The sequence below is a fragment of the Erpetoichthys calabaricus genome, chromosome 14, assembly GCF_900747795.2.
Source record: "Erpetoichthys calabaricus chromosome 14, fErpCal1.3, whole genome shotgun sequence".
NCBI classification, from domain to species: Eukaryota; Metazoa; Chordata; class Cladistia; order Polypteriformes; family Polypteridae; genus Erpetoichthys; species Erpetoichthys calabaricus.
Window position 1 is genome coordinate 109,342,378 of NC_041407.2, and position 26,000 is coordinate 109,368,377.

At 46.7% G+C, this 26,000-nt stretch overlaps 1 protein-coding gene across 1 annotated transcript in view; it reads left to right on the plus strand.

Annotated features, from left to right (window-relative positions):
- lrp2b (low density lipoprotein receptor-related protein 2b) overlaps positions 1-26,000 on the plus strand; it is a 218,375-nt gene that overhangs the window by 94,360 nt on the left and 98,015 nt on the right. The window contains exons 21-33 of the mRNA XM_051936218.1: positions 1-79; positions 923-1,039; positions 2,048-2,425; positions 6,451-6,699; positions 6,855-7,066; positions 10,410-10,594; positions 13,077-13,305; positions 18,549-18,726; positions 20,295-20,423; positions 21,429-21,595; positions 22,014-22,157; positions 22,345-22,454; positions 24,321-24,498. The exon at positions 1-79 is cut by the window's left edge and continues 41 nt beyond it. Of these exons, the coding sequence (XP_051792178.1) occupies positions 1-79; positions 923-1,039; positions 2,048-2,425; positions 6,451-6,699; positions 6,855-7,066; positions 10,410-10,594; positions 13,077-13,305; positions 18,549-18,726; positions 20,295-20,423; positions 21,429-21,595; positions 22,014-22,157; positions 22,345-22,454; positions 24,321-24,498 (2,355 nt within the window). The remainder of the gene's footprint in view (positions 80-922; positions 1,040-2,047; positions 2,426-6,450; positions 6,700-6,854; positions 7,067-10,409; positions 10,595-13,076; positions 13,306-18,548; positions 18,727-20,294; positions 20,424-21,428; positions 21,596-22,013; positions 22,158-22,344; positions 22,455-24,320; positions 24,499-26,000) is intronic.

A 26,000-nucleotide genomic window follows, 5' to 3' on the forward strand; every position in this document is an offset into this window, starting at 1 on the left:
GACCACCGCTGCATCTCCAACGCTTTTGTGTGTGACGGTGACCTGGACTGCATCGATGGCTCCGATGAAAAGAATTGTGGTAAGAAGTGTTAAGCGGGCTTTACTGGTGGCAGAAGTGGGATTAACAAACATTCAGCTGAGCTGATTGGGGTGGAGATCTTTTTAATTTAGGGCTTACAATGTATGATGTAGAAATAATCTTATAAATATAATTATAAATTATTGGAAAAATAGCAAACTGGAAAGTCAGGAGGCTATAAGCTTGTGGAGTTGTGGAAATGGCCGAGCATATGGAGGCAGTTGTGCCGACGGCCTGCTTTCAGGATGCTCTGCATTAAACTTAATGAGTTTCAGGCCGAATTTCCCGTGTTTGATGTGCAGGATTAACAGAGAAAGGATTAGTGCACCCTGCCACCCCCTGGCCTGGCATGGAATTACCTTAATTTGGTCCTTTGAGCCTTTTAGTATGTGACAGTGGAACCAAAAGGAAAATTTAGAGAGCCACAATAGCTGGGACCCCCCACTACAAGAATTAACAGCACCCACTTGGAAAGTGGGCTCCAGCTGGCAGGAAACGCAAAAGTGAAAGAAAGTGGCAATTGGGAGGTGTGGGGGGCAAGCAGCCATCCTGTGTAAAGTAAAGTAACAAAAGAGCTTGTGGAGTTGAGTAAAGCAACAATACAGTAAAGCTGCCATCACAGGTCCGGGCTGTCCGCTGTGGACTGTGTAATAAAGCAAAGGACGGAGTGGTGGCTCTGAGGGTACAGATCTGCACTGGCAATCGGAAGGTTGCCGGTTCGAATCCCGTAAATGCCAAAAGGGACTCTGCTCTGTTGGGCCCTTAACCTGCAATTGCTGAGCGCTTTGAGTAGTGAGAAAGGCGCTATATAAATGCAAAGAATTCATTATGATGTCTTTACAGAATTCCGCTGCACCACCAGCCAGTTTGCTTGTGCCAGCGGCGACCAGTGCATCCACTTCAGCTACCGGTGTGATGGGGTCTTCGACTGCCGGGATCATTCGGATGAAATGAATTGCCGTGAGTACAAAGTGCAATTTCTACCTTCATCGTGGCTTATGCTGAGGGTGGGCAAAAAAAAAAAAAGTCAACATCTCTACAAGCGGCCCACAAAAAGGGCGAAAAAATATCAGACAGGCTGGCATTCCAATTTGTCTCTTTTGTTCCTTTTTGATTCTTTGATTTTGCGTTGATGAGGATGCGCATTTCTCTTTGTTTTCTGTTGTTGTGTTCTGTGTGTTTTTCTGGGTGGTCCCCCCAAAGAAGGCGGTGCCACCTGCCAATCACTCCTGGGAACCGCCCTCTACTCTATAAGTCTGCAGGCTCTCCCATAATTCCCGGTGGTCCATTTTGAACATGCCAGGGTGTTTCCGGGGTGTCTGCTTGTGTTTATTTCATTTATTGGACTCCTAGATTATTTGACCCTCTGCTCTGTTATTTTAACAATTCTTTGAATTTCTGTATCGTTTGCTTTGGATTGCCTGCCTTTGGTGTTACACGCAACTCCATTTTGGTCTTTAGTGCTCCTATGGAGCTTCATTCGTGTTGCAAGCGACTTTGTGACGAACACATTTTTGTATTTTTAAAGACTCTGCGTTTACACAATGACTGGATGGTGATATCTCCCTCTAGTGGGCATCATTGGAAGTGTCCAAGGCTATGTGCTTTGGAATTTAATGGGACAGCAAAGAGTTGGAGGCCAATAAATCAACAAGGAAGATACAAAATGGGGTCCAAAGAGCAAAGACAGGCTAATTAATGTCACAGCAAGGGACAAAGGCCATGGGGAGGGTCACACTTGAGGGTCTTACCTGAGTGAAAGTTGGGAAACAAATTGAACCAAAATTACAAGCACTACTAAGGTGACCAGAGAATAAGTGAAAACAAGCTTCTTTGACAAAGTTTAGTAAAAGTGAAAAATACCAAAAAAGCAAAGACAGGAGCGGGTCACACACCACTTTAGGAAACAGGGGGCAGTGCCACGCCAGCTTTTCTTGTCACTTACCCTTATCTGTTTTTCTGTTGCAGCCACACGCCATCCAGGCATGTGCCACGACCACGAGTTCCAGTGCCAGAGCGATGGCCTGTGTATCCCAGAGGAATGGGAATGCGACAGGCACCCTGACTGCCGGGATGGCTCTGATGAGCACAACGGGTGCCCGGTCCCCACTTGTCGCCCTAATTACTTCCTCTGTGACAACGGGAACTGCGTCTCACAGAGCTGGGTCTGCGATGGTGAAAACGACTGCCGCGACATGAGCGACGAAAAAGACTGCCCGGCTCCGCCGTTCCAGTGTGCCAACAATCAGTGGAAATGCCCATCGGAAGACCTGTGCATCCCAAATGACAAGCTGTGCAACGGGCAGCGGGACTGTCCCTATGGAGAGGATGAATCTCCTTCATGCAGTAAGTCTTTTAGTAAGGGGTGGGGGGGAATGAGAACACCTGCTGAATTCCAGAACTTAGAGAAGACTCACACCAAGCAGATATGGCTGGGAATCAACGCTAAGTTAGGGAGATTCATTTCATTTTTGTTACCTGTGAGCCTCTCTGGCTTGGCCACATCTCATTGCATCTCCTGCCTCACTTAAATTGGGGTCCAGGCTGTCGCTTCGCACTTGTAACGAGTGGAGATGAATGGGGTTAGGGTTAGGGTTAGAGGAATTGCGGTGGATGTATGGAGATGAGCAAATATGGAAATGACGAGAAGATAACTTGGAATGGTGGCTGTCACTCCCAATCATACAAACCCCTGAAGGAAGCCCATGGAACGGTGCAGGTGTGTTCAGTGAGATCTTCAACAAGTTGTGTGTCCATCCTCACGGTGTTGTGACTGCAGGTGTCCTGACCGAGATGTCAAGAGCTTGTAGACGTTTAGGTCCAGAAGATGAAATACAGTATACGTCAAAACACAGAAAAGCTTTGGGCCTTCAAACTTAAGATGGCGCGAGACACCCAAAGGTGGCCCAGCTGTGGCTACTGGCTGCACACACACACAAAAAACATGTACCCAGTTCAGCAAGACATCCGAAAAAGTGAATGAGTGAGAAAAGACGAGGTCAGAAAAGGAAGCAGACGGTCAAAGCCGGAGATCAAGAATCAAAGTCTAAGTTCAAAGCAAAAGTCAAGTCCATAAATAAATTCTCCCTAACCCTAACCCTAAGTGCATAGATTACAAATAACGAGTCTCATCTCAGATAACGTGAAGCTGAGAGGGGGGACCTGTGTGTGGCTGTGCCAATGACGCCACCGGTGCATCATGGGTAGGATTCCCATGCCAATGACTGATGTGAGCCTCAAAACACTTAGGTTTGGAAGACAAAACGGGGGAAAAAAAATAATAAAATTTAAAATAAAGACTTCAAAGAAAACAATAACCTGAGGCCAAGAAACAATTCTCTGGGTCAGAAAACTCCATAAAATACGTCGAGATTCTTATATAACTTGAGGGCAGGAATTCTAACAAGATAGGCCAAAGTTTAAATGGGAGACGGGAACCAAAGACACCCTTGCCTATTTGGGGGGGGGGGGTATGTGAATTTCTTAGTAATGTAATGTAAGGCATATAAACGGGGGGCCGTCTTAACAGCATTATAGACCCCCCCATCCGGGCAAAGCAGTACACTGGGTCCCCCCCCCCCCCCCCTACCAACACAAACACTCAGCAAGTCACAACATGCAGAGGTTAGCGTGGGCCCCCTCTGCTCGACCCTGCGTATAAATAAAGAGGATTAAAGAAAAAAGGTCAAAATGCAGACAGTTGGGGCAAAGCAATTAAAAGCAAACCAATTCTAAAAAGTCACACTCAAAACTTCTAAACAACAATCCATCCATCATCCAACCCGCTCTATCCTAACACAGGGTCACGGGGGGGTCTGCTGGAGCCAATCCCAGCCAGCAAAGCAGGATGCCCGGGCAGGGTGCCAACCCACCGCAGGGCACACACACCAAGCACAATTTAGGATGGCCAATGCACCTGACCTGCATGTCTTTGGACTGTGGGAGGAAACCCATGAAGACACGGGGAGGACATGCAAATTCCACACAGGGAGGACCCGGGTAAGTGAACTCGAGTCTCCTAACTGCGAGGCAGCAGCGCTACCCACTGAGCCACCGTGCCACCCCATATAAACTTAAATGCTACTGTAAAACATATGCATGCAAGCTAATATAAAAGCCCTTGAATACAAACAGCAGCGCTCTTAAGTTGTGGCACACAGCTGCCCAGTGGTCTGGCAGAGGCCAAGTCCCCCAACTTTCAATAATCAACTCTTAAGCCCCTATAGTGTTTAAACTAACTAATATCATATTACATCCATCCATCCATTATCCAAAAACGCATTGCTTGCGTTACAAATACATTCTGGAAGATGGTGCTTCACAAATGTCACCGTTGGACACACCCGGAGAGTGCAAGTGCAGAGCATTTAGTGGTCTTTACAGAAGAGGGTTGGGGCCGCAGGGAAGAAAAAAAAAATATGGACACAGTGACTCGATTTGGTGACAAAAGTTGACATTTGGATTGTGGTCCTGAAATTTCGATTTTATTCGATCCATTATCCAACCCAGTATATCCTAACTAGAGGGTCACGGGGATCTGCTGGCGCCTGTTCCAGCCAACACAGGGCACAAGGCAGGAAACAAATCTCAGGCAGGGCACCAGCCCACCTCAAGGCACACAAACACCCACACACACACACACTAGGGACAATTTAGGATGGCCAATGCACCTCACCTGCATGTAAAATAGGGACACGGTGACTCGATTTGGTGACAAAAGTTGACATTTGGATTGTGGTCCTGAAATTTCGATTTTAATCCATCCATTATCCAACCCGCTATATCCTAACTAGAGGGTCACGGGGGTCTGCTGGTGCCAATCCCAGCCAACACAGGGTGCAAGGGCAGGAAACAAACCCCAGGCAGGGTGCCAGCCCACCACAGGGCACACACCCACATACCAAGCACACACTAGGGACAATTTAGGATGGCCAATGCACCTCACCTGCCTGTGTTTGGATTGTGGGAGGAAACCCACGCAGACATGAGGAGAACATGCAAACTCCACGCAGGGAGGACCCAGAAAGTGAACCCGGGTCTCCTAACTGCGAGGCAGCAGTGCTACCACTGTGCCACCATGCCACCTAAGTTTAGATTTGAAAGTGAAAATGATTCAATATTTCTAAGCTCAGATGGTAGTGAGATCCAGAGCTGGGGAGCAGAGCAACTGAATGGTGGGAAGACGGGTGAAGGGGACAGTCAAGTGGGTGGAGGAAGAGGATCTATGAGTATGGGAGGGAATGGCAACATGGAGGAGGTCAGACAGATATGGAGGGGCGAGGTGGTGGAGAGCCTTAAAAGTTAGTAGGAGAATTTTGAATTGAATTCGGAACTGAACTGGAGGCCAATGAAGCTGATATGGTGAAGAGAGGGGGGTTCTAGTAATGATGTGGGTGGTCAGCTGAATTCTGGACCAGTTGAAGCTTATAAAGAGATTTGAGAGAAAGACAAAAGAAAAGGGAATTGCAATAAACCAGACGAGAAGTGACACGGCTATGAACGAGGATAGCAGTGTTGTGGGGCGAACACGATTAACGTTACACAGGTGGACATACGCAGATGTTACTGATGTGGGACTGAAAGGATAAAGTGCTGTCAAGGATGACACCTGTGGGGAAGGAATTATCAATAACAAATGAAAAGTGATCAGTTTTGGATAATGTGGGTTTTGTACCAATGAGGAGAACCTCAGTTGTGTCACTTTGTTATTTAATTTAAGAAAATTTGAAGAAAACCAGGATTTGATTTCTGCTATGCAGTCAGTAAGTGAGGCGGGTGGAAAGGTAGATAGAGCTGGGGGGTCATCAGCGTCACAGTGGAAGCTAAGGTCAGATAGATATTACTGAGGGGAAGGAGGTCAATAATGAAAAGGAGGGTCCCCAGGACAGAGCCCACCTGAAGTAACAGCGGTGGGTTGGGATGTGAAAGTTTTAAGCTGAACAAACTGAGTGCGGCCTGAGAGGTGGGATCTGAACCAGTCTAGTGGAGTGGAGTGCGGGTAACGCCAATGGAAGATCATCTATCGAGAAGAGTCGTGTGACAAATAGTGACAAAGGCCGCACTCGGACCAAGGAGGATGAGAATAGGAATTAAAGCAGAATCAGCTGGTCGTTAGTCATTTTTATAAGTGCCATTTCTGTACTGTGGAGGGGACGACTGGAACTGTTCATAAAGATTATTATGAGACAAATGAGAATGAAGTTGAATGGAAGTCGATCTTCTCCTTGTAAGTCGTGTTGACAGAACAGAATTCCAAATGTATGGAAAGCAAGCACCCAGGCTCCGGGACCCCAGTGCCACTGCAGCTTTAGTTTGCTTTGGTATTTAAGCCCAGGGTGTCCATGCGGCTAACACTGACGCTTTATTTTCAGATGAGGATGACTGTGCCGTAAACAATGGCGGCTGCACTGATGGCTGCATCCAGGGTCCCTTCGGAGCCCAGTGCACCTGCCCGGCTGGCTTCCAGCTCCTCAACGACTCCAAGACCTGCCTGGATATTGACGAGTGTCAGATCCCGGGATCCTGCAGTCAGTTCTGCGTCAATGAGCGGGGCTCCTACCGCTGCTACTGTGACGAGGGCTACATGCTGGAGCCTGACGGACGGGTGTGCAAAGCCACAGGTAAGCGGTGGCCGTTCGGCTGATTCACTAGTGACATACCAAGGTAGATTACAGAGCCACTTGTGTGCTATGCACGTCATGAATCTTGATCTCCAAAGGGTCTCCTCGCCTGTCTGGTTCAGCAAAGTCTAATTCAATCTCAACATTCCTTTCAGATCCAAGGGAAGCCCTTCTGTTCATTACCCGGCGGAATCAAATTCTATCAAACAGCATCCGAGCAAACCCTAACGTCATCCACTCCGTCATCAACGATGGCATCAACATCGGCACCATCGACTTTGACGCGGCTACGGATACCATCTTTTGGGCCGACACGTCTCAGAAAATGATCTGGAGTGCCCTGAGGAACGGGACGGACAGGAAACTGGTGAGACCATTAGAACAGGCCATTCGGCCCAACAGAGTTGGCCAGTCCCACTAATAAAAAGAATTCATTACATTTATATAGCGCTTTTCTCAGCACTCAAAGCCCTATCCACACAGGGAGGAACCAGAAAGTGAACCCACAATCTTTCACAGTCTCCTTACTGCAAAGCAGCAGCACTACCACCGTGCCACCTGTGAGGCCACTCACTTCATTCACCCAAAATAGCATCAAGTGGGAGGTCTGATGGTCCACCACACTAGCTGGTCACTTACTCCATGTGCCTGTGGTCCTCTGCGTGAGGCAGACATCAGGGTGACGGTGTCCAGACAAGAAAAGCCGTGCCCATAGGTGTTTCTCAACCTGTGGGACGCACGAGATATCTACAAGTGGGGCGTGAAAAAAAATGGACATCGAAGTAGATGCAATTTATTAAAACAAACTTGTTTACTGCAACTGTTTATGGTAGAAAAACCACACCGAGTTTGTCGAGTATCGGCTCTGTGTTATTCGTGTAAATGACCGCGTGTCATGATGTGTCGTTCACCTCTAAGAGCCGGGAGAGCAGAATGTTCAGCCACAGAGAATCCATGCAGGCAGGGGCGGGACTTTATTTTGATGGGCACACCACCCAGCCAATCACAAGCAAAGGCAGACTAGGCGCATACCATGATGTGAAAGGAGAAAGACAGTGAGTGTAATGGTACAGACCAGCCAGGTACACAGAGCGAGTTAAATACAAACGTGAAGAAATGAGCGCAGCATTTCAATGATATTGGAGACTGCAAAGCTGAGTGCAGAATTTCCATCCATCCATCCATTTTCCAACCCGCTGAATCCGAACACAGGGTCACGGGGATCTGCTGGAGCCAATCCCAGCCAACACAGGGCACAAGGCAGGAACCAATCCCAGGCAGGGTGCCAACCCACTGCAGGACACACACACACACACCAAGCACACACTAGGGACAATTTAAGACACACAGACAGACACGGGGAGAACATGCAAACTCCACGCAGGGAGGACCCGGGAAGCGAACCACAGGTCTCCTTACTGTGAGGCAGCAGCACCACCATGCCGCCCCTGAGTGCAGAATTTTTAAAATGAAAATATCCGTCAGCGCAGAGCAGGGTCAACACCAAACCTGCACAGACATCTAAGAAGCTCTCAGCTGTCGGTGCCCACTGGAGGAGAGCTCGCCCATTCTCCTCCGGCTGCCATCCATTGAACTTCTGCTGCAGCATCCACTGTCTTTCCAAAAACTGCAGGCTTATCTCAGCTTTCTGCAACTCCAACCAAAATAAGCACAGGGGGCCTTGAGAGGAGCTGTGGTGTTGTATGAGGAAGTCAGGAGTGGCAGAGAAGTACGTAAGAGTGGCACAGGCCATGTACGAGGGAAGTGTGACTGTGGTGAGGTCTGTGGTGGGAGTGACGGCGGTTTGATTACATCAGGGATCAGCTCTGAGCCCTTTCTTATTTGCAATGCTGATGGACAGGCTGACAGACGAGATTAGACAGGAGACCCCGTGGACTGTGATGTTTGCTGATGACATTGTGATCTGCAGGTTGAGGAGACCCTGGAGAGCTGGATATATGAGAGGAGAGGAATGAAGGTCAGTAGGACCACCAAGACAGAATACATGTGTGTGAATGAGAGGGAGGTCAGTGGAATGGTGAGGATGAAGGGAGTAGAGCTGGTGAAGGTGGAGGAGTTTAAATACTTGAGATCAACAGTACAGAGTAACAGGGAGTGTGGAAGAGAAGTGAAGAAGAGAGTGCAGGCAGGGTGGAGTGGGTGGAGAAGAGTGTCAGGAGTGATTTGTAACAGACGGGTATCAGCAGGAGTGACAGGATGGTAGTGAGACCAGCCATGTTATATGGGCTAGAGACTGTGGCACAGGAGACAGAGCTGGAGGTGGCAGAGTTAAAGATGCTGAGATTGGCATTGGGTGTGACGAGGATGGACAGGATTAGAAATGAGGACATTAGAGGGTCAGCTCAAAGTCAGAGAGGCGAGATTGTGTTGGTTTGGAGAGATGCTGGATATACTGGGAGAAGGGTGCTAAGGATAGAGCTGCCAAGTAAGAGGAGATGAGGAAGGCCAAAGAGAAGGGTTATGGTTGTGGTGAGAGGGGACATGCAGGCGATGGGGGTGACAGAGCAAGATGACGAGGACAAGAAGATATGGTAGAAGATGATCTGCTGTGGTGACCCCTAATAGGAGCAGCCGAAAGAAGAAGCAGATCCCAAAACAAATGACCGAGCCAAACAGATAAGTGTTGACAAGGAGCTGTCTGAAAGTCACTGGCTATCATTTTAGCCATTTTCCATTGTGGATTACAAAGGATTTAAAACTTTTGTCCAGGCTTTAAACCCCAAGTATGTTATCCCCAGTAGAAAAACCTCATCCCAAACAATTACTCCAACACGGAGCGTGCATTGTGGCAAGACAGGGTCAAAACTGACTGCCGGACATCCAGAACGACCTGCTCATACATGACACGTCCGTCACTTTAAGATGACATCCTGCCTTCTTGACTGTTGTGAGTTTACTGAGAGACGTACTGCAGAAAACCTGGCAGATTAGCTACTGAGAGTGGCAAGAAGATAGATAGATAGACAGGAAAGGCACTATATAATAGATAGATAGATAGATAGATAATATAAGATAGATAGATAGATAGATAATATAAGATAGATAGATGTGAAAGATAATATAAGATAGATAGATAGATGTGAAAGGCACTATTATATAGATAGAATGAAAGGCATTATATAATAGATAGATAGATAGCGTAGTTGGCAGGATAGATAGATAGATAGATAGATAGATAGATAGATAGATAGATAGATAGATAGATAGATAGATAGATAGATAGATAGATAGATAGATAGATAGATAGATAGATAGATAGATAGATAGATAGATAGATAGATAGATAGATACTTTATTAATCCCAGATGACAAAGTGGTTGACTTGAGCCAATAATGCTTTCCCAAATTAAAATTTAGTGTTGTTGGGATCACAATATAATGAAAAATCTGAAAACATGCATAAAAATTTTATGGGGGGGGTGCCACAAAAACTAAAATGAAAAAATGGGGGCACACATTGAAAAAGGTTGAGAATCACTGCCGTGGAGCAAAGACGTGTCTCCTGAATGTGATCTCATCTGCCAGGTTTCAATGTGCTGTTTGTCTTCTTTTTTGCTTTCATTTTGGATTTTTTTCTGCTCTGACACTTTCTTTGTCAATTGACTTCGTCGCTTCGCTGCAAAATATTATATTAGTTAAAAAAATGTAATTAAATAATTCAAATGATTTTTGTTTTTTTTTTTTGCCAGATCTTTTACAGTGGAGTTACACTGACGGAGAACATTGCAGTAGACTGGGTGGGGAGGAACCTCTACTGGATTGACTCGGTTCTGGACACCATCGAGGTGTCTACGCTGGATGGACGACACCGAACTGTTCTGCTCAGTGAGAACATCACCAGCCCTCGCGGTTTGGCGCTCGACCCCAGGAATCAGTGAGTAGACCAGGAGGTGTGGGCTGACAAGGGGTCTCCATTAAGACAAGGGCCCCAGTGCACTGCTTTGCCCAGGGGCCTATAATGTTGTTTAATGCTGTTTATTTGATATCTTCTTCTTCTTTCGGCTGCTCCCGTTAGGGGTCACCACAGCGGATCATCTTGTTCCATATCTTCCTGTCCTCGTCATCTTGCTCTGTCACCCCCATCACCTGCATGTCCTCTCTCATCACATCCATAAACCTTCTCTTAGGCCTTCCTCTTCTCCTCTTACCTGGCAGCTCTATCCTTAGTAGCCTTCGCTCATTATACCCCTCATCTCTCCTCTGCACATGTCCAAACCAACACAATTTCGCCTCTCTGACTTTCTCTCCCAACCGTCCAACTTAAGCTGACCCTCTAATGTCCTCATTTCTAATCCTGTCCATCCTCGTCACACCCTGGCCGGCCATCTAACTGAGCGATCAGGGGAGAAGGGCCTTAGTCAGAGAGGTGACCAAGAACCCGATGGTCACTCTGTCAGAGGTCCTCTGTGGAGAGAGGAGAACCTTCCAGAAGGACAACCATCTCTGCAGCAATCCACCAATCAGGCCTGTATGGTAGAGTGGCCAGACGGAAGCCACTCCTTAGTAAAAGGCACATGGCAGCCCACCTGGAGTTTGCCAAAAGGCACCTGAAGGACTCTCAGACCATGAGAAAGAAAATTCTGTGGTCTGATGAGACAAAGATTGAACTCTTTGGTATGAATGCCAGGCGTCACGTTTGGAGGAAACCAGGCACCGCTCATCACCAGGCCAATACCATCCCTACAGTGAAGCATGGTGGTGGCAGCATCATGCTGTGGGGAACTGGGAGACTAGTCAGGATAAAGGGAAAGATGACTGCAGCAATGTACAGAGACATCCTGGATGAAAACCTGCTCCAGAGAGCTCTTGACCTCAGACTGGGGCGATGGTTCATCTTTCAGCAGGACAACGACCCTAAGCACACAGCCAAGATATCAAAGGAGTGGCTTCAGGACAACTCTGTGAATGTCCTTGAGTGGCCCAGCCAGAGCCCAGACTTGAATCCGATTGAACATCTCTGGAGAGATCTTAAAATGGCTGTGCAACGACGCTTCCCATCCAACCTGATGGAGCTTGAGAGGTGCTGCAAAGAGGAATGGGCGAAACTGGCCAAGGATAGGTGTGCCAAGCTTGTGGCATCATATTCAACAAGACTTGAGGCTGGAATTGCTGCCAAAGGTGCATCGACAAAGTATTGAGCAAAGGCTGTGAATACTTATGGACATGGGATTTCTCAGCTTTTTTATTTTTAATTTGCAAAAATCTCAAGTAAACTTTTTTCATGTTGTCATTATGGGGTGTTGTGTGTAGAATTCTGAGGGAAAATATGAATTTAATCCATTTTGAAATAAGGCTGTAACATAACAAAATGTGGACAATGTGATGAAGAGCTGTGAATACTGTCAGGATGCACTGTATACAGGACAACACGCAGTGAAATGCATCTTTTCGCATACCCCTTGGGGTCCGAGCGCAGGGTCAGCCATTGTGCAGCGCCCCTGGAGCAATTGAAGGTTAAGGGCTTTGCTCAAGGGCCCAGCAGAGTGGCATCTCTTTTGGCAGTTGACGGGGATTCCAATCAGCAACATTTCGGGATGCCAGCTCAGATCCTTAGCCTCAGAGCCACCACACCAAAATGTGACAAACAAGAGGAGACCTTTCAGTCCATTTGTCACTCATTTGTTTAGCTAAGCTGTCCCCAGATCCCATCCAGATTCTTCATCAAGGTTGTTGAGGTTTCTGCTTCAGCCCCATGTCTCTATGTATTTTGTCCCAGAGTCCCACAACTCTTTGTGTAAAGAAGGGCCTCCTAGCTTCAGTCCTAAATGCACTTCCACCGATGTCCTTGAGTATGGGATTCCCCCCTAAGCTGCATTGGCGTTATCGATATTAATTGTCACCTGTTTAAGGTTTGCTTACAATGGCTGACCTAAGTGTGGCTTTTCTAGCAAGAAGAAGACCCTGCATGTTTTGGTGCTACATGGGACTTGGAGCCGGGGTGGTGGCACCCTTCCTTGAGGTATAATTCTGCTTCTTCATAATTCCTATTCATTTTTAATTTTTCCCAAAACTAGCAAAGGGGATGGGGCACCTGACAGTGTCATAGCAGGGTTAGCCAGAATCGTAAATGAGGCCTTCTAGTTGATGAGACTACCAATACAAATGGCTTCCTTCAGTCAGGGCCATCTTAACAGCATTATAGGCCCCCCTGGACACAGCAGTGCACTGAGGTCCCTACCTACACAACCACTCAGCAAGTCACAGCAGTCATAGATTAGCATGACACCCCTATGCTTGTGGGGAACTGCCCAGCATGCCCATGCGTTAAGCGGGCCCACCAGCCATCCCTCAGTCCTAAACTGTCCTCCCTCTGTGTGTTCATATGATTCATGTACTTCACCGATTTCCTTTGGCAGCACAAACGTGATGTTTTGGATGGACTGGGGTCAGAATCCCCGCATTGAAAGAGCCAGCATGGATGGACTGATGAGGAGAGTCATCCTGACCCACAAGCTCTACTGGCCAAATGGGCTGACGATTGACTACCCCACCAAGCGCTTGTACTTTGCCGACGCCTATCTGGACTACATTGACAGCTGTGACTATGATGGCCTGAACAGGCAGCAGGTGTTGGCTGGTGACCTGGTAAGACACTCGAGTCGGCCTAATGGATCTGTCTCATCTGTGGTCTGGAGGTGTCCACCACTCCATGGATCTTTATAAAGAAATGAGATTGAAATCATCTCTGAGCCGCCTAGGAAGCCTTAGGTTTGATATGAAAACAGATTCTTGAAGGAACAACAAATTAATAAGTTTCAGTTGTCATTAGAAGATAGGAGGAGAGGTAATCCCACTGGAGCTCCTCAACTGTCATACTGGTGGTCTTAAACTCAGGATCTGGTAGTTCAGGTTGTCCCTCTTCATAGCTGTTAGTGGAATTTCTAATTTATTTACACAATTTCTTCCTGCTGTCACTTTGCTACACTGGGCAAAGTATACCCAGCATTTCCCAGGTGTAAATAAACGTAAATCTCCTGTCTTCTGGAAGTTTAACACCACCCACGATGAGACCCCTTAGACAAAAGCTGCAGTCCAGCAAGATGATGCGATTGTTTCTCAGATTAATTGAGACTTAAACCCCAAAACTGCGTACTTAGATGAGAGCCCACGACAACCAGTAGAAAAGTTTTTTGTGTGCCGCTAATCGTGTCCTCCCATCAGCCCCAGCACTGTCCTGCTACCTGATGGGATATGTAGTCCCCATATGGTTTGTGGATGGCTGCTTTCCCATTATAAGCCCCCCTTTATCTTCTATGGCGTACCCTTTATATGGTACACCATATCATTGATATTTTAGGTTAGACTGTTGGCAACACAAATTTTGGGAAAATTGTATTCAATGAGGGTGGCACAGTGGCATAGTGGGTAGGTGGCTAGCAAAGAGACCTGGGTTCACTTCCCAGGTCCTCCCTGTGTGGAGTTTGCATGTTCTCCTCGTGTCTGCGTGGGTTTCCTCCCACAGTCCAAAGACATGCAGGTTAGGTCCATTGGAGATCTTAAATTGTGCTTGGTGTGGGTGTGTATGCCCTGCGGTGGGCTGGCGCCTTGCCCCCGGGGTTTGTTACTGCCTCGTGCCCTGTGTTGGCTGGGATTGGCTCCAGCAGACCCCCGTGACCCTGTGTTAGGATATAGCGGGTTGGAAAATGACTGACTGGTTTCAATGGTGTTTTTGTGATTGGGGAATAAATAAATAACTTTATTGACATAAATGAGGGCAGATCACCAGAATATTGAATGGACTCAAATGAGATTTGTACTTCTTTATAATTCTTGGTTTGGATTTTTCCTGTAATAAATTTCACTGTCAGTTTGTCAGTTGCCTTAATTATGCAGGTTTTGCTTGAGAATTCTCACCAGCAGTTCTAATGTTTGCAATGAGCCATCTGTTGGCATAAAAAACACATTGCTTGCATTACAAATACATTCTGGAAGATGGCGCTTCACAAATGTCACCGTTGGACACACCCAGAGAGTGCAAGTGCAGAGCATTTAGTGGACTTTACAGAAGAGGGTTAGGGCCACAGGGAAAAAAAAAATAATAGGGACACGGTGACTCGATTTGGTGATAAAAGTTGACATTTGGATTATGGTCCTGAAATTTCGATTTTAATCTATCCGTCATCCAACCCACTATATCCTAACTACAGGGTCATGGGGGTCTGCTGGAGCCAATCCCGGCAATACAGGGCACAAGGCAGGAAACAAACCCCAGGTAGGGCACACTCACCCACTCACCCACTCACCAAGCACACAATAGGGACAATTTAGCATCGCCAATGCACCTGACCTGCATGTCTTTGGACTGTGGGAGGAAAGCCACGCAGACACGGGGAGGACATGCAAACTCCACACAGGGAGGACCAATTTCGACTTTAATCACCTACTTAATTTTGTTCAAATGTCACAATGAAATGGGATCACATGATCCATAACCTTGTGACCCACTGAACCAGATGAAAATACCTTCCATAGATATGAATGTGGTAGCACAAACCGGTCTGCGTAGGGACGGGTTTAAACAGTTAAAGGCGGGTTTGTGTCTGTTGTACATCGGTTTAAAAGGCGAAAACATCCAGGTTCCCCACTGCGATTCAATGCATTGATTTGTGGTGCGACATTCATAAATGAAACTCTATTTATTTCCAAAACTAACACTGATTTTCTTTTGCAAAATGGTGGATACGTGGATATCTCCATTTTGAGTTCCTATTGTAGCGGTCCAGTGCCACTCAGATTCAAGCCATCATGTTTTTGGATGGTGGAGATCCCAGGGCCGCACCCAGCCTTGGCCCGACTCACACCTCTCACACTACTTATCAGCAAATCCAACAAATGACTACATGATATATTGAATGAAACACAAACAACAATAGATAGATAGATAGAGTGAAAGGCACTATATAATAGATAGATAGATAGATAGATAGATAGATAGATAGATAGATAGATAGATAGATAGATAGATAGATAGATAGATAGATAGATAGATAGATAGAGTGAAAGGCACTATAAGATAGATAGATAGATAGAGTGAAAGGCACTATATAATAGATAGATAGATAGATAGATAGATAGATAGATAGATAGATAGATAGATAGATAGATAGATAGATAGATAGATAGATAGATAGATAGAGTGAAAGGCACTATAAGATAGATAGATAGATAGAGTGAAAGGCACTATATAATAGATAGATAGATAGATAGATAGATAGATAGATAGATAGATAGATAGATAGATAGATAGATAGATAGATAGATAGATAGATAGATGTGAAAGGCACTATAAGATAGATAGATAGATAGATAGATAGATAGATAGATAGATAGATAGATAGATAGATAGATAGATAGATAGATGTGAAAGGCACTATAAGATAGATATAGTGAAAGGCACTATATAATATATAGATAGATAGATAGATAGATAGATAGATAGATAGATAGATAGATAGATAGATAGATAGATAGATAGATATAGTGAAAGGCACTATATAATATATAGATAGATACATAGATAGACAGATAGATAGATAGATACATAGAGTGAAAGGCACTATATAACAGATAGATAGATAGATAGATAGATAGATAGATAGATAGATAGATAGATAGATAGAAATGAAAGGCACTATATAATAGATAGATGGATAGATAGATAGATGTGAAAGGCACTATATAATATATAGATAGATAGATAGAGTGAAAGGCACTATGTAATATATAGATGGATAGATAGATAGATGTGAAAGGCACTATAAGATAGATAGATAGATAGAATACTTTATTAATTCCCATACTCCAGCAGCAGCATACTGATAATAACAATATTAAATTAAAGAGTGATAACAATGCAGGTATACAGACAGACAATAACTTTATATAATGTTAACATTTACACCCCCGGGTGGAATTGAAGAGTCGCATAGTGTGATGGAGGAACGATCTCCTCAGTCTGTCGCTGAAGCTGCTCCTCTGTCTGGAGATGATCCTGTTCAGTAGATCAGTGGATTCTCCATGATTGACAGGAGTCTGCTCAGCGCCCGTCGCTCTGCCACGGATGTCAGACTGTCCAGCTCCGTGTCTACAATAGAGCCTGCCTTCCTCACCAGTTTGTCCAGGTGTGAGGTGTCCTTCTTCTTTATGCTGCCTCCCCAGCACACCACTGTGTAGAAGAGGGCGCTCGCCACAAACATCTGATAGAACATCTGCAGCATCTTATTGCAGATGTTGAAGGACGCCAGCCTTCTATTGAAGTATAGTCGGCTCTGTCCTCTCTTGCACAGATCATCAGTATTGGCAGTCCAGTCCAGTTTATCATCCAGCTGCACTCCCAGGTATTTATAGGTCTGCACCCTCTGCACACACAGTCACTTCTGATGATCACGGGGTCCATGAGAGGCCTGGTCCTCCTAAAATCCACCACCAGCTCTTTGGTTTTGCTGGTGTTCAGTTGTAGGTGGTTTGAGTCGCACCATTTAACAAAGTCCTTGATGAGGTTCCTATACTCCTCCTCCTGCCCACTCCTGATGCAGCCCACCATAGCAGTGTCATCAGCGAACTTTTGCACGTGGCAGGACTCCGAGTTGTATTGGAAGTCCGATGGCTGAACAGGACCAGAGAAAGTCCAGTCCCCTGTGACGCTCTTGTGCTGCTGACCACAATGTCAGACCTGCAGTTCCCGAGACGCACATACTGAGGTCTGTCTATTCTGTCTGTCTAACCAATAAACAGAGAATTAATTACTAACACACCAATAAACACTAACGTCCCAGTCCTAATGCAATGGTAGCGGATATAAGTGGATTGGTGCAGAAGATGATGATCAGGGGGAACAGCTGTCTGCAAGTAATGTAATAAACAGTCCTAGAGGTAGTCCTGATGTGGGGAGGGGTGAAGAGATGTGGGGCGCGTGCCCTCCGATGAAGTACGATGACCAACGCAGCACATGCATCTCACACGACAGGCAGGCACGAGACGCCCCATACATCTTTGCAGGTTCAACTATTCAAGATAAGAAATGATATTCCACAGAGAGACAGACTGGTGAATACGAACACAAAACAACGGGGTGTATTTGTTGCTTAGCCGGCTCTCTGTTTAAAGCTCCCGCCAGCCCTTCTTGTCCCCAGCAGCCCCTGTGCCCTTTGCAGACATCTAATTGGGGCAACACCCTCAGGGCAGGCTGGGAAATGGAGTCCATTAATCCATAGTGCTGCTACAGGCCAGGCATCCTCTGAAGCCAGAAACTGTCAAGATAAAGTCATCTACACCAAGTTTCAGATCATTGTAGTGATGTCCGGCTCCAACCATGAGACACCGCGACGTCAGTATGTCAGAAGAGTCCACGTGCTTTGGGTGGGATACAGCCTTCTTCTCAGCTGCGATGCTCTCCTACACTCCACCTGTTAAGGGTCAATCAGCTCGATCGGCTGCCTCACCACCCCTGGGGTAACAACACACCCTCTTTGGATTGCGCCAGGTCACATGTAGCCACCGAGATCCCTGCATTTGTCTGTTTATGACTGGAAATTTAATGACAAAATTTAACAAGGAGATGAAAATCGACATTTCAACTTTAATATCCCTGGTGATGTTTCTTCCCTGTACCTTAATACGCTTCCATAGATCTGTATGGTCCATTTCAAAGTGAGCCTCTCCTTCAAGTGCCTACTCATGCTAAGCTGCGGTCCTCTAAAAGACCTCAGTGGGGTGCTTTCTGTCCCTTTTGACCGCCATCTTGGATGCTCATTTAGGAGACGTCTTCTCAGCAGTGTTGGTTCACTTTTTTTGCGTAAGTTTGACGGATTTTGTGTGCTGATCTGCAGGTTGTGCAGCATCCTCACTCCATAACCATCTTTGAAGACCACATATACTGGACCGAGAGGTACAGTAACCAGGTGATACGTGTCAACAAATGGCACGGAGGCAACAAGACCGTCGTCATGCCCAACGTCTACGAGCCCCTTGGACTTGTGTTAGATCATCCCGTCCGGCAGCCCAAAGGTAAGCAGGGGGTTTTGGGTAGCGGCTCATTTTATAAAGTCTAAGTAACTTTGGACGGGACGTGTCCAACATGAGGTGGTACGTGGACGGCCTAGCCGTAGAGTTAAGACGTACGCCATTCAAAGCTTCCTTATAAATGAAGACGCACAGTCTGTGTGCACCAGTCGGCTCCAACACGACGGCAGGCTGGTGCCACCTTAGAAATAAAGGGGCACCATAGATGCCCATCAGGTACAAAAGTGAAATAGACAAGCAGTGAATAAGTCAGTTAGAAAAAAGTTTATGTCGGCCATCTTTTGAGACGTGTCACATGACCACAATCGGCGCTACGTTGACGTCCGCAGAAGCCCGCCCTGAGTTTTGAGTCATGGTGAGGTTTCATTATCCCTCGGTTGGGTGACCTATAAACAGAAGGAGCTCCAGAGTAGTCATTTCCATTACAAGCCGGCCGGACTTGAGGCCTCCTCTTCGGTTTCTGCTCCTCTCCAGCTCCTGACTCTGACTTACCGTTTTTGTTTGTCTGTTGGTCACTTTGCCTTACCCGCCATTGACCTCAGCCTCTCCCTCACTACGTTTCTTTCTGGTGTTTTGTACTCCGCGTCATTCCTCCTGCATCTTGGATTCACAAGATGGCCACACCTGTGAAATCCACGATGCAAATAATCGTAACTTTCAATCCAAATCAGGTTCTCCAGCCCCCAAAACCCTTTGACCGGGTACAAGATATCATTAATTAAACTCAAATGTGAAATATGAAGACAAGCCATGACAGTTATGAAGTGATTTCATTGTGATTTTCTCTTTTTAAATTTCCTGTTATGTTTTTCTTGAAGCCCTTATCATCGGTACACGGAGAGGTTCATATAGTGCCTTTCGTAATGAGTGACATCTTAAAGATCCACTGATGAATATTCATACACAGAAAACACAGGATGCTTACTTTATAGAGGGCCTTTCATGGTAACTTAAGTTTCAGGGAGCCTTCGTTGTAAACAGGATTGTTGGCAGCCTCACCTGCGTCATCAGGAATGTGACAAACGAGAGAAGAGACCACCCAGCCCATCTGTCACTCGTTTCTTTAGCTAATGGCTAAGCTGTCCCCGTATCTCCTCCAAGTGTCACGTCTTCTGCTTCCACTCCATGTCTCGGTAGTTTGTTCCACAAGTCCTAAATGCACTTCCCCTTATTCACCAGTAGGTGGCCACAAGTATCTGATTCACAGCTCTTGAGGATTCTGAAGACTTCTAGATGAGGTCCTCATGTCGTCCCCTCGGCCCCAAAGCTCCCTGCTTGTCTTTTCCCTGTTTTTTTTTTTGTTTCTTTTTTCCCTCTGAGGTAGGAGTGGGAATTGCATTTGGGCCAATGGCTGGGGATGGGAGTTTAGTTGGGCATACAAGGGTAGGAGGAAAGCGGATGTCCTACAGTATGATGGACAATGGAGTTTAGTCTTCCAGATCTACAAGACGTGACTTCTCTTTCTTTTTGTCGGTGAGTTTTGTTTCAGCCTGTAAGCAACACCGCCGAGGTTCCCTTCATCCATCTTGTTCTTCTTTTCTTTCATCTTCCAGCCAACAATCCCTGTTTGGACACACAATGCGGTCAGCTTTGCTTGCTGTCGTCCCGGCGGCCGCACTACTACTCCTGCGCGTGCCAGTCGGGCTGGAATTTGGGCGCTGATGGACACACATGTGAGAGAGGTAATGTGCCAAGAACGTTAACCTTGGGTGTGACTGAGAAGGTCCATCGGGGGTACCTCTGTAGAACCAGCGGCCAGTACTTTAAACTTTTGTAACCTGTGTGTGTGTGTGTGTGCGAGACCATCAATTATGTTGTCTGTTTTTTTAGAATTTACTGTCTTAATCTTCTTTATTTATTTATCTGGTTTGTACAATGCTATATACTGTATACGCTGCCGTTCTTTACTATACTCTGTAAGTGCCTTGAGCATGGGAAAGGCGCTATATAAATAAAATGTATTATTATTATTATTAAACTGGAACGGCCCCTCAGGTGTAACTACCGTACTCTTCCTCTTGTCGCTCTGCTTCATCATCATCAGCCAGTACCCACTCTGCAGGTAAAGCTAACTGAGCACCCGGGCTCCTTGCAAGGACTCCAGTATCTCGTGGGGTCTTGGCATTTACTCATAGACCCCCTCACCCCCCCAGACCTGGTAGACATCATCCGATTTTGGCACCAGAACAATACTACTTGATGGACAGCTTGATGGACTCTGGACCAATCAGAATCCTGCTACTTGTCCTTGTCCTTGTCCTATTACTATTGTGCTGTTGTATTGTATTGAGGATGACTTGTGTTCTGTTCTGTGTATTGTGTTGTATTGACCCCCCTGCCCATTTTTTAGGACACCCACTACAAGCACAACTTACCTGGCAAAGGGGTCTCTCTGTCCTCAAATTGCCTTTCCAGAGATTTCTTCCATTGTTTTTTCCTCTTCTTAGAGAGTTGAGGCTGAGGGGGCTGTCATAAGGCAGGGCCTGTTGAAGCCCATTGCGGCCCTCCTTGTGAGATTTTGGGCTACATAAAAATAAACGGCATTGTAAATTCTGTAAGGGTTGGTAACACGATGGGAGACTTGGTTGATTCTGCCGAATAATGAGTGATCTGTTATGTGCCACGTCTGTGCCAATGTGACATCACCCCCATGTGACGCGTGCGCCTCTGACTTGCTTGTCTTGCAGACCGCTCTCCCTTCCTCATGACGGTGAGGGACACCAGCATCGTGGGCATCCCTCTGGATCCAAACAACACTAACGACAACGCCATGACTCCTGTCTCGAGCATCAGCCACGGCTGGGACTTGGATTTCGATGACGCGGAGGATTTCGTGTACTGGGTGGAGAAGCCGGTGAGTTTTGTGTCCCTGTCCTCGCGTGTAGCCAGTAGAGTTGAGGGTGACGCACTGCTGTGACCAAATCAGCCCATTTGGAAGTCTGCCACGTGTGACAGTTCAAATTGGTGTCGTCACAATGACAGTCGCTCATTTTGTGCCTGCGGATGTTTTTACTTCTTCTCATAAAAGTCCACCCTGTCGATGGGGTGACACCTCCACCATCTCAGCCTGCAGTGTTTCGTTGCGCCTCCTTCTCCCTGATTGTCACTTTCTGTCTAACTGTGACTGCTGGTTGCCATCGTCATCATAATCCACTTTTTGTAAAAACGATAATCATGGAGCTGGGAGGGACGTCCAGTACGCAACTGCAGACTTCGGAGGTCCACGGGAGGTGCGCAGGTTTACTTAGTGACACGATTTCTTTTGAAATCAGGGCGCCATTCACAGGGTAAAGAGCGATGGCACCAACAGGACCGAGTTTGCACCAGCGGCGCTCATTGGCTCTCCTTCAGGGCTGGCGTTCGATTGGATCGGCAGGATGATGTACTACACCAACCCCACATCGCAGACCATTGAGGTAAGGAGCAGCAGACCACCATTATGGAAAGTGGGCATCCCCAACATGACTGGCAGAAGCTTGGTCAAGGCAAAACCGCAGATGGGTGGCACAGTCCATCTAGATGTGGACGCTGGCCTGTGACACCCATGTCCTTCTCCTAAGGGTGCTTCCTATCCTTGTCTAACCTTCTGAATTTATTGCACAGGTAATTCGGGTTGATGGTGAACAGCATTACAGAAAAACCATCATTGGCAACACAGGGAAACCCGAGGGAAGTGGCCAGCCAGTGGGTATCGCTCTGGACCCAGCAAGAGGGTAACTACATTGGCATGGATTGGCGTTTGCCTAAGTGGGCTTGTGACGGGCAGCACATTTCCTTCCATGGGCTTTCCACTTTGATGGCTCTGTTTTTCTTGCTGTGTGCAAACATCTTGTACTGGGTGGGCAACACCCTGATGCCAACATGTGCCTTGAAGGGTCATGTTTTACAAATAGTGGAGGAATGAGTACACGGAGGACCACCGGGAAAGGTGGCACTGTGTGGTGTGCTGACCTTCAACGAACACGGGAGCACAGAAAGAGAAGAGTCATGGAGGTCCACCTGAAGTAGAACGTGGCTGCGTCACGGTCAGGCAGTGGCTGTGGCGCCGTCCCGCTCCCCCTTGTTTCTAGCCGTTTGCCCGACTCCTCGTATCTGAGAGTCCGTTGGCTTTCAAACATTAAATGTGCATTTGGTTTGCTTTTCATTTTGTCGTTCCTGGTATCCTGGTGTCCTTTGTGGGCAGTCCTGCTGTGTCCCTTGGATCACCGACTCGCTTGTCTGACTTCTTCACTCTTTCGGTCTCTTTTGACGTTGGCACATCTCAATCCTCACATCACTCGAGGTCTGTGCTTTCCAGTCACGTTGTACAGAGCAGGGTGCCACCGTCTGGCGAGTTGGCGTCTCTTGGACCGAGGGGCCGTGACAGGTGCTCTTGTGCAAATTCTAGGGCTGACTGGCATCCTCTGTGGGGCGCGTCGGTTAAAGGCCTCAACGTCCAGGCACCGTAACTCTTTATGTTCACACCGTGTGTGTGTGTCGTGACGGTGCGGGTGGACTCCACACTCCCTGTTCATCTCAGGAGCCTCTTGAACCCGACGCTGATGGGCGATAGTCACGAGCTTGGCAGATAAGGACAAACACACATAATGCCAAGGGGAAGGTGTAAAAAGTGCCCTAGTGATTTTATTAAAACCAACCCAACTAAAGGGACCAAAATGCAAAGTCCAATAAAGAAATATTGGTGGAGGTTACAAATCCATCAAAAAAAGGAATCCGTTAAAACGCAGGCAGGAAACTGTCTTTAAAAACACCAAACCTCGGTGCCCCTTTCAAACAGACATTTCTCCTCGTCTCGTCGTCTTACCGGACCCTGCAGACCGAGGAGAACCAGCAGACACAGGCAGGAAACCTTTAATCCCAGCCCGGGTCCCCACTGCCAGTCTCTAGGGGGTGCCAACGAACCCTACTCCGCTCTGTGCCCGCCGCTGCCTTTCCTGGCTCCACCCAGCGAGAGCACATTCCTAAGCGCCAGTCCTCTCTGGCACTCCATTCCAATCCGTCTGCTGCCTTTCCTCGCACCGCCTCTCTCTCTCTCTCTCACTCTCTCACTCCTGCCTTTCTTCTTCCTTTCTTTCTGTTATTTTCCTTTTTTTCTCTCTTTTACACTTTTAAAACAGGGACGTGGCACAGCGGGGGCAATCAGAACCAATGACCCTGCACGTGTGCAATGAGTGCCCGGCCATCCACTCCCGTAGCGCTTACAGGAACCCATCTCTCCATTAAACCCCCCAGATTATTTATTTAAAGTTCTCCCACCAACTGCCGGACCTCACTTTGCCACATATGTTCGGTAGTACGAGTGTGTTGTACCATGTTAGCCAGTATGGATGCCATGAGAAGTCAAGGATTCGATCTGGCCTGAAGAAGGGGCCTGTGGTGCCCCAAACCTTCCATATTGTAATCTTTCTCGCCAGCCAATAAAAGGGGGTCACTCTGCTCGACCTCTCACTACATTTGTTCAGCTGGCATTCACCCTCTTTGTCTATTTCTGGGTGTGTTTCACGTCCTTCCCACCTCTGACTGATTATTCTTGAAATTCGTTGAGATTCATACCTGATTGTGGTTCTTTCTCCCCACAGGAAACTCTACTGGACTGACCAGGGCACAGAAAGTGGCGTGCCACCAAAGGTTGGCAGTGCTGACATGGATGGCAGCAACCTGAGGAACCTCTTCACCGATAACCTGATGCGGGTGGAATTTATCTGTGTGGACATCTCGGAGCGACGCCTGTACTGGGGGGTTGCTAGCACTGGAGTGGTATGTGGCGTCCTCTTCTGCTTTCCAAATCGAAATAGTTTATGTTGGCAGCATTGGCAGGAGCCTCCAGGGTTGAGTAGAACAACAAAAGTGAGGCCAAGAGTTGAGTTTTTTTTGTTATTGTGAGGCCGCATCATGTAAAGTACAGAAGTGGGCATTCGACTAAAGCGGACAGAGTCGGGGGGCCACTTTAGGCCCCATGCTTTTGTAATTCCTCTTCACGCACACATTAAATGATTGATTCGGGCAACTTTAAAAAGTTAATAACGACCGGAACTGAGGTAGCGGCTCATAGAAAGTCCTCCATTCTAAGGGCTTCTCTCACATCGAAACGGGATTACTTCACTCGCTACTTCTGGAAAAGCAGTCACCTCAGCAGTAAGGACGTGACTGTACTGTCACAAATGGAGGGACGGTATTGTTTGAAAGAGGAGGAGCAGAAAATGAGGCAAGCCAAAAATAAAACAAAACCCGAAAATCGCGATCTGAAAATGTTGCCAAAAAGTTGTTGGACCAATTAAAAGAAACAAAGGAATCGTACGAGTTTTTTAGGATGTTATTCGCCAACTTGGATAGAAAATGGCCACCGTTGTCGTTGAACCGATTAAAAGAAATGAATGAATCGTACGGATTTTTCAGGATGTTATCCACCAACTCGGATATAAAATGGCCGCCGTTGTCGTTGGACTGACTAAAAGAATCGAACAAATCGGGTGAGTTTTTAATGATGTTATTCGCCAACTTGGATAGAAAATGGCCGCCGTTGTCGTTGGACTGACTAAAAGAAATGAACGAATCGTACGAGTTTTTCAGGATGTTATCCACCAACTCGGATATAAAATGGCCGCCGTTGTTGTTGGACCGATTTATAGAAACTAATGAATCGTACGAGTTTTTTAGGATGTTATTCGCCAACTTGGATAGAAAATGGCCGCCGTTGTCGTTGGACTGACTAAAAGAAATGAACGAATCGGGTGAGTTTTTAATGATGTTATTCACCAATTTGGATAGAAAATGGCCGCCATCGTCGTTGGACCAATTAAACGAAACAAACGTATCGGGTAAGTTTTTTAGGATGTTATCCTCCAACTCGGACAGAAAATGGCCATCGTTGTCAACCTTTTAACCTGTCAGTAATTGGTGACCACTGAGACCACACCCCTGGCAACCGACTGGGAAGTCCTATCTTGATGACCGCACCATTAACTATACAATGGTATAAAATGTTTTCAACAATCTTATATAAATTTTCAATGCAAAGCACAACCAAATGTTTGGCATCCTCATAGTACAAACCCTAGTAAGGGATGATTAAAGGTCAGAAAATTTCTAAGAGAAGGCCAGAAAAATTCTGAAAAATACAAAACCATATCTTTGACGTCACTCTCTAAACTCATGCAAATCTGAGAAGTCCGAGGACGACACCCACATGTCCTGTTGGTGACGCCATATAATTTGAAAGAACGCACGACAATGTAGTTGTCTGTGGAGACGTCTCTCCA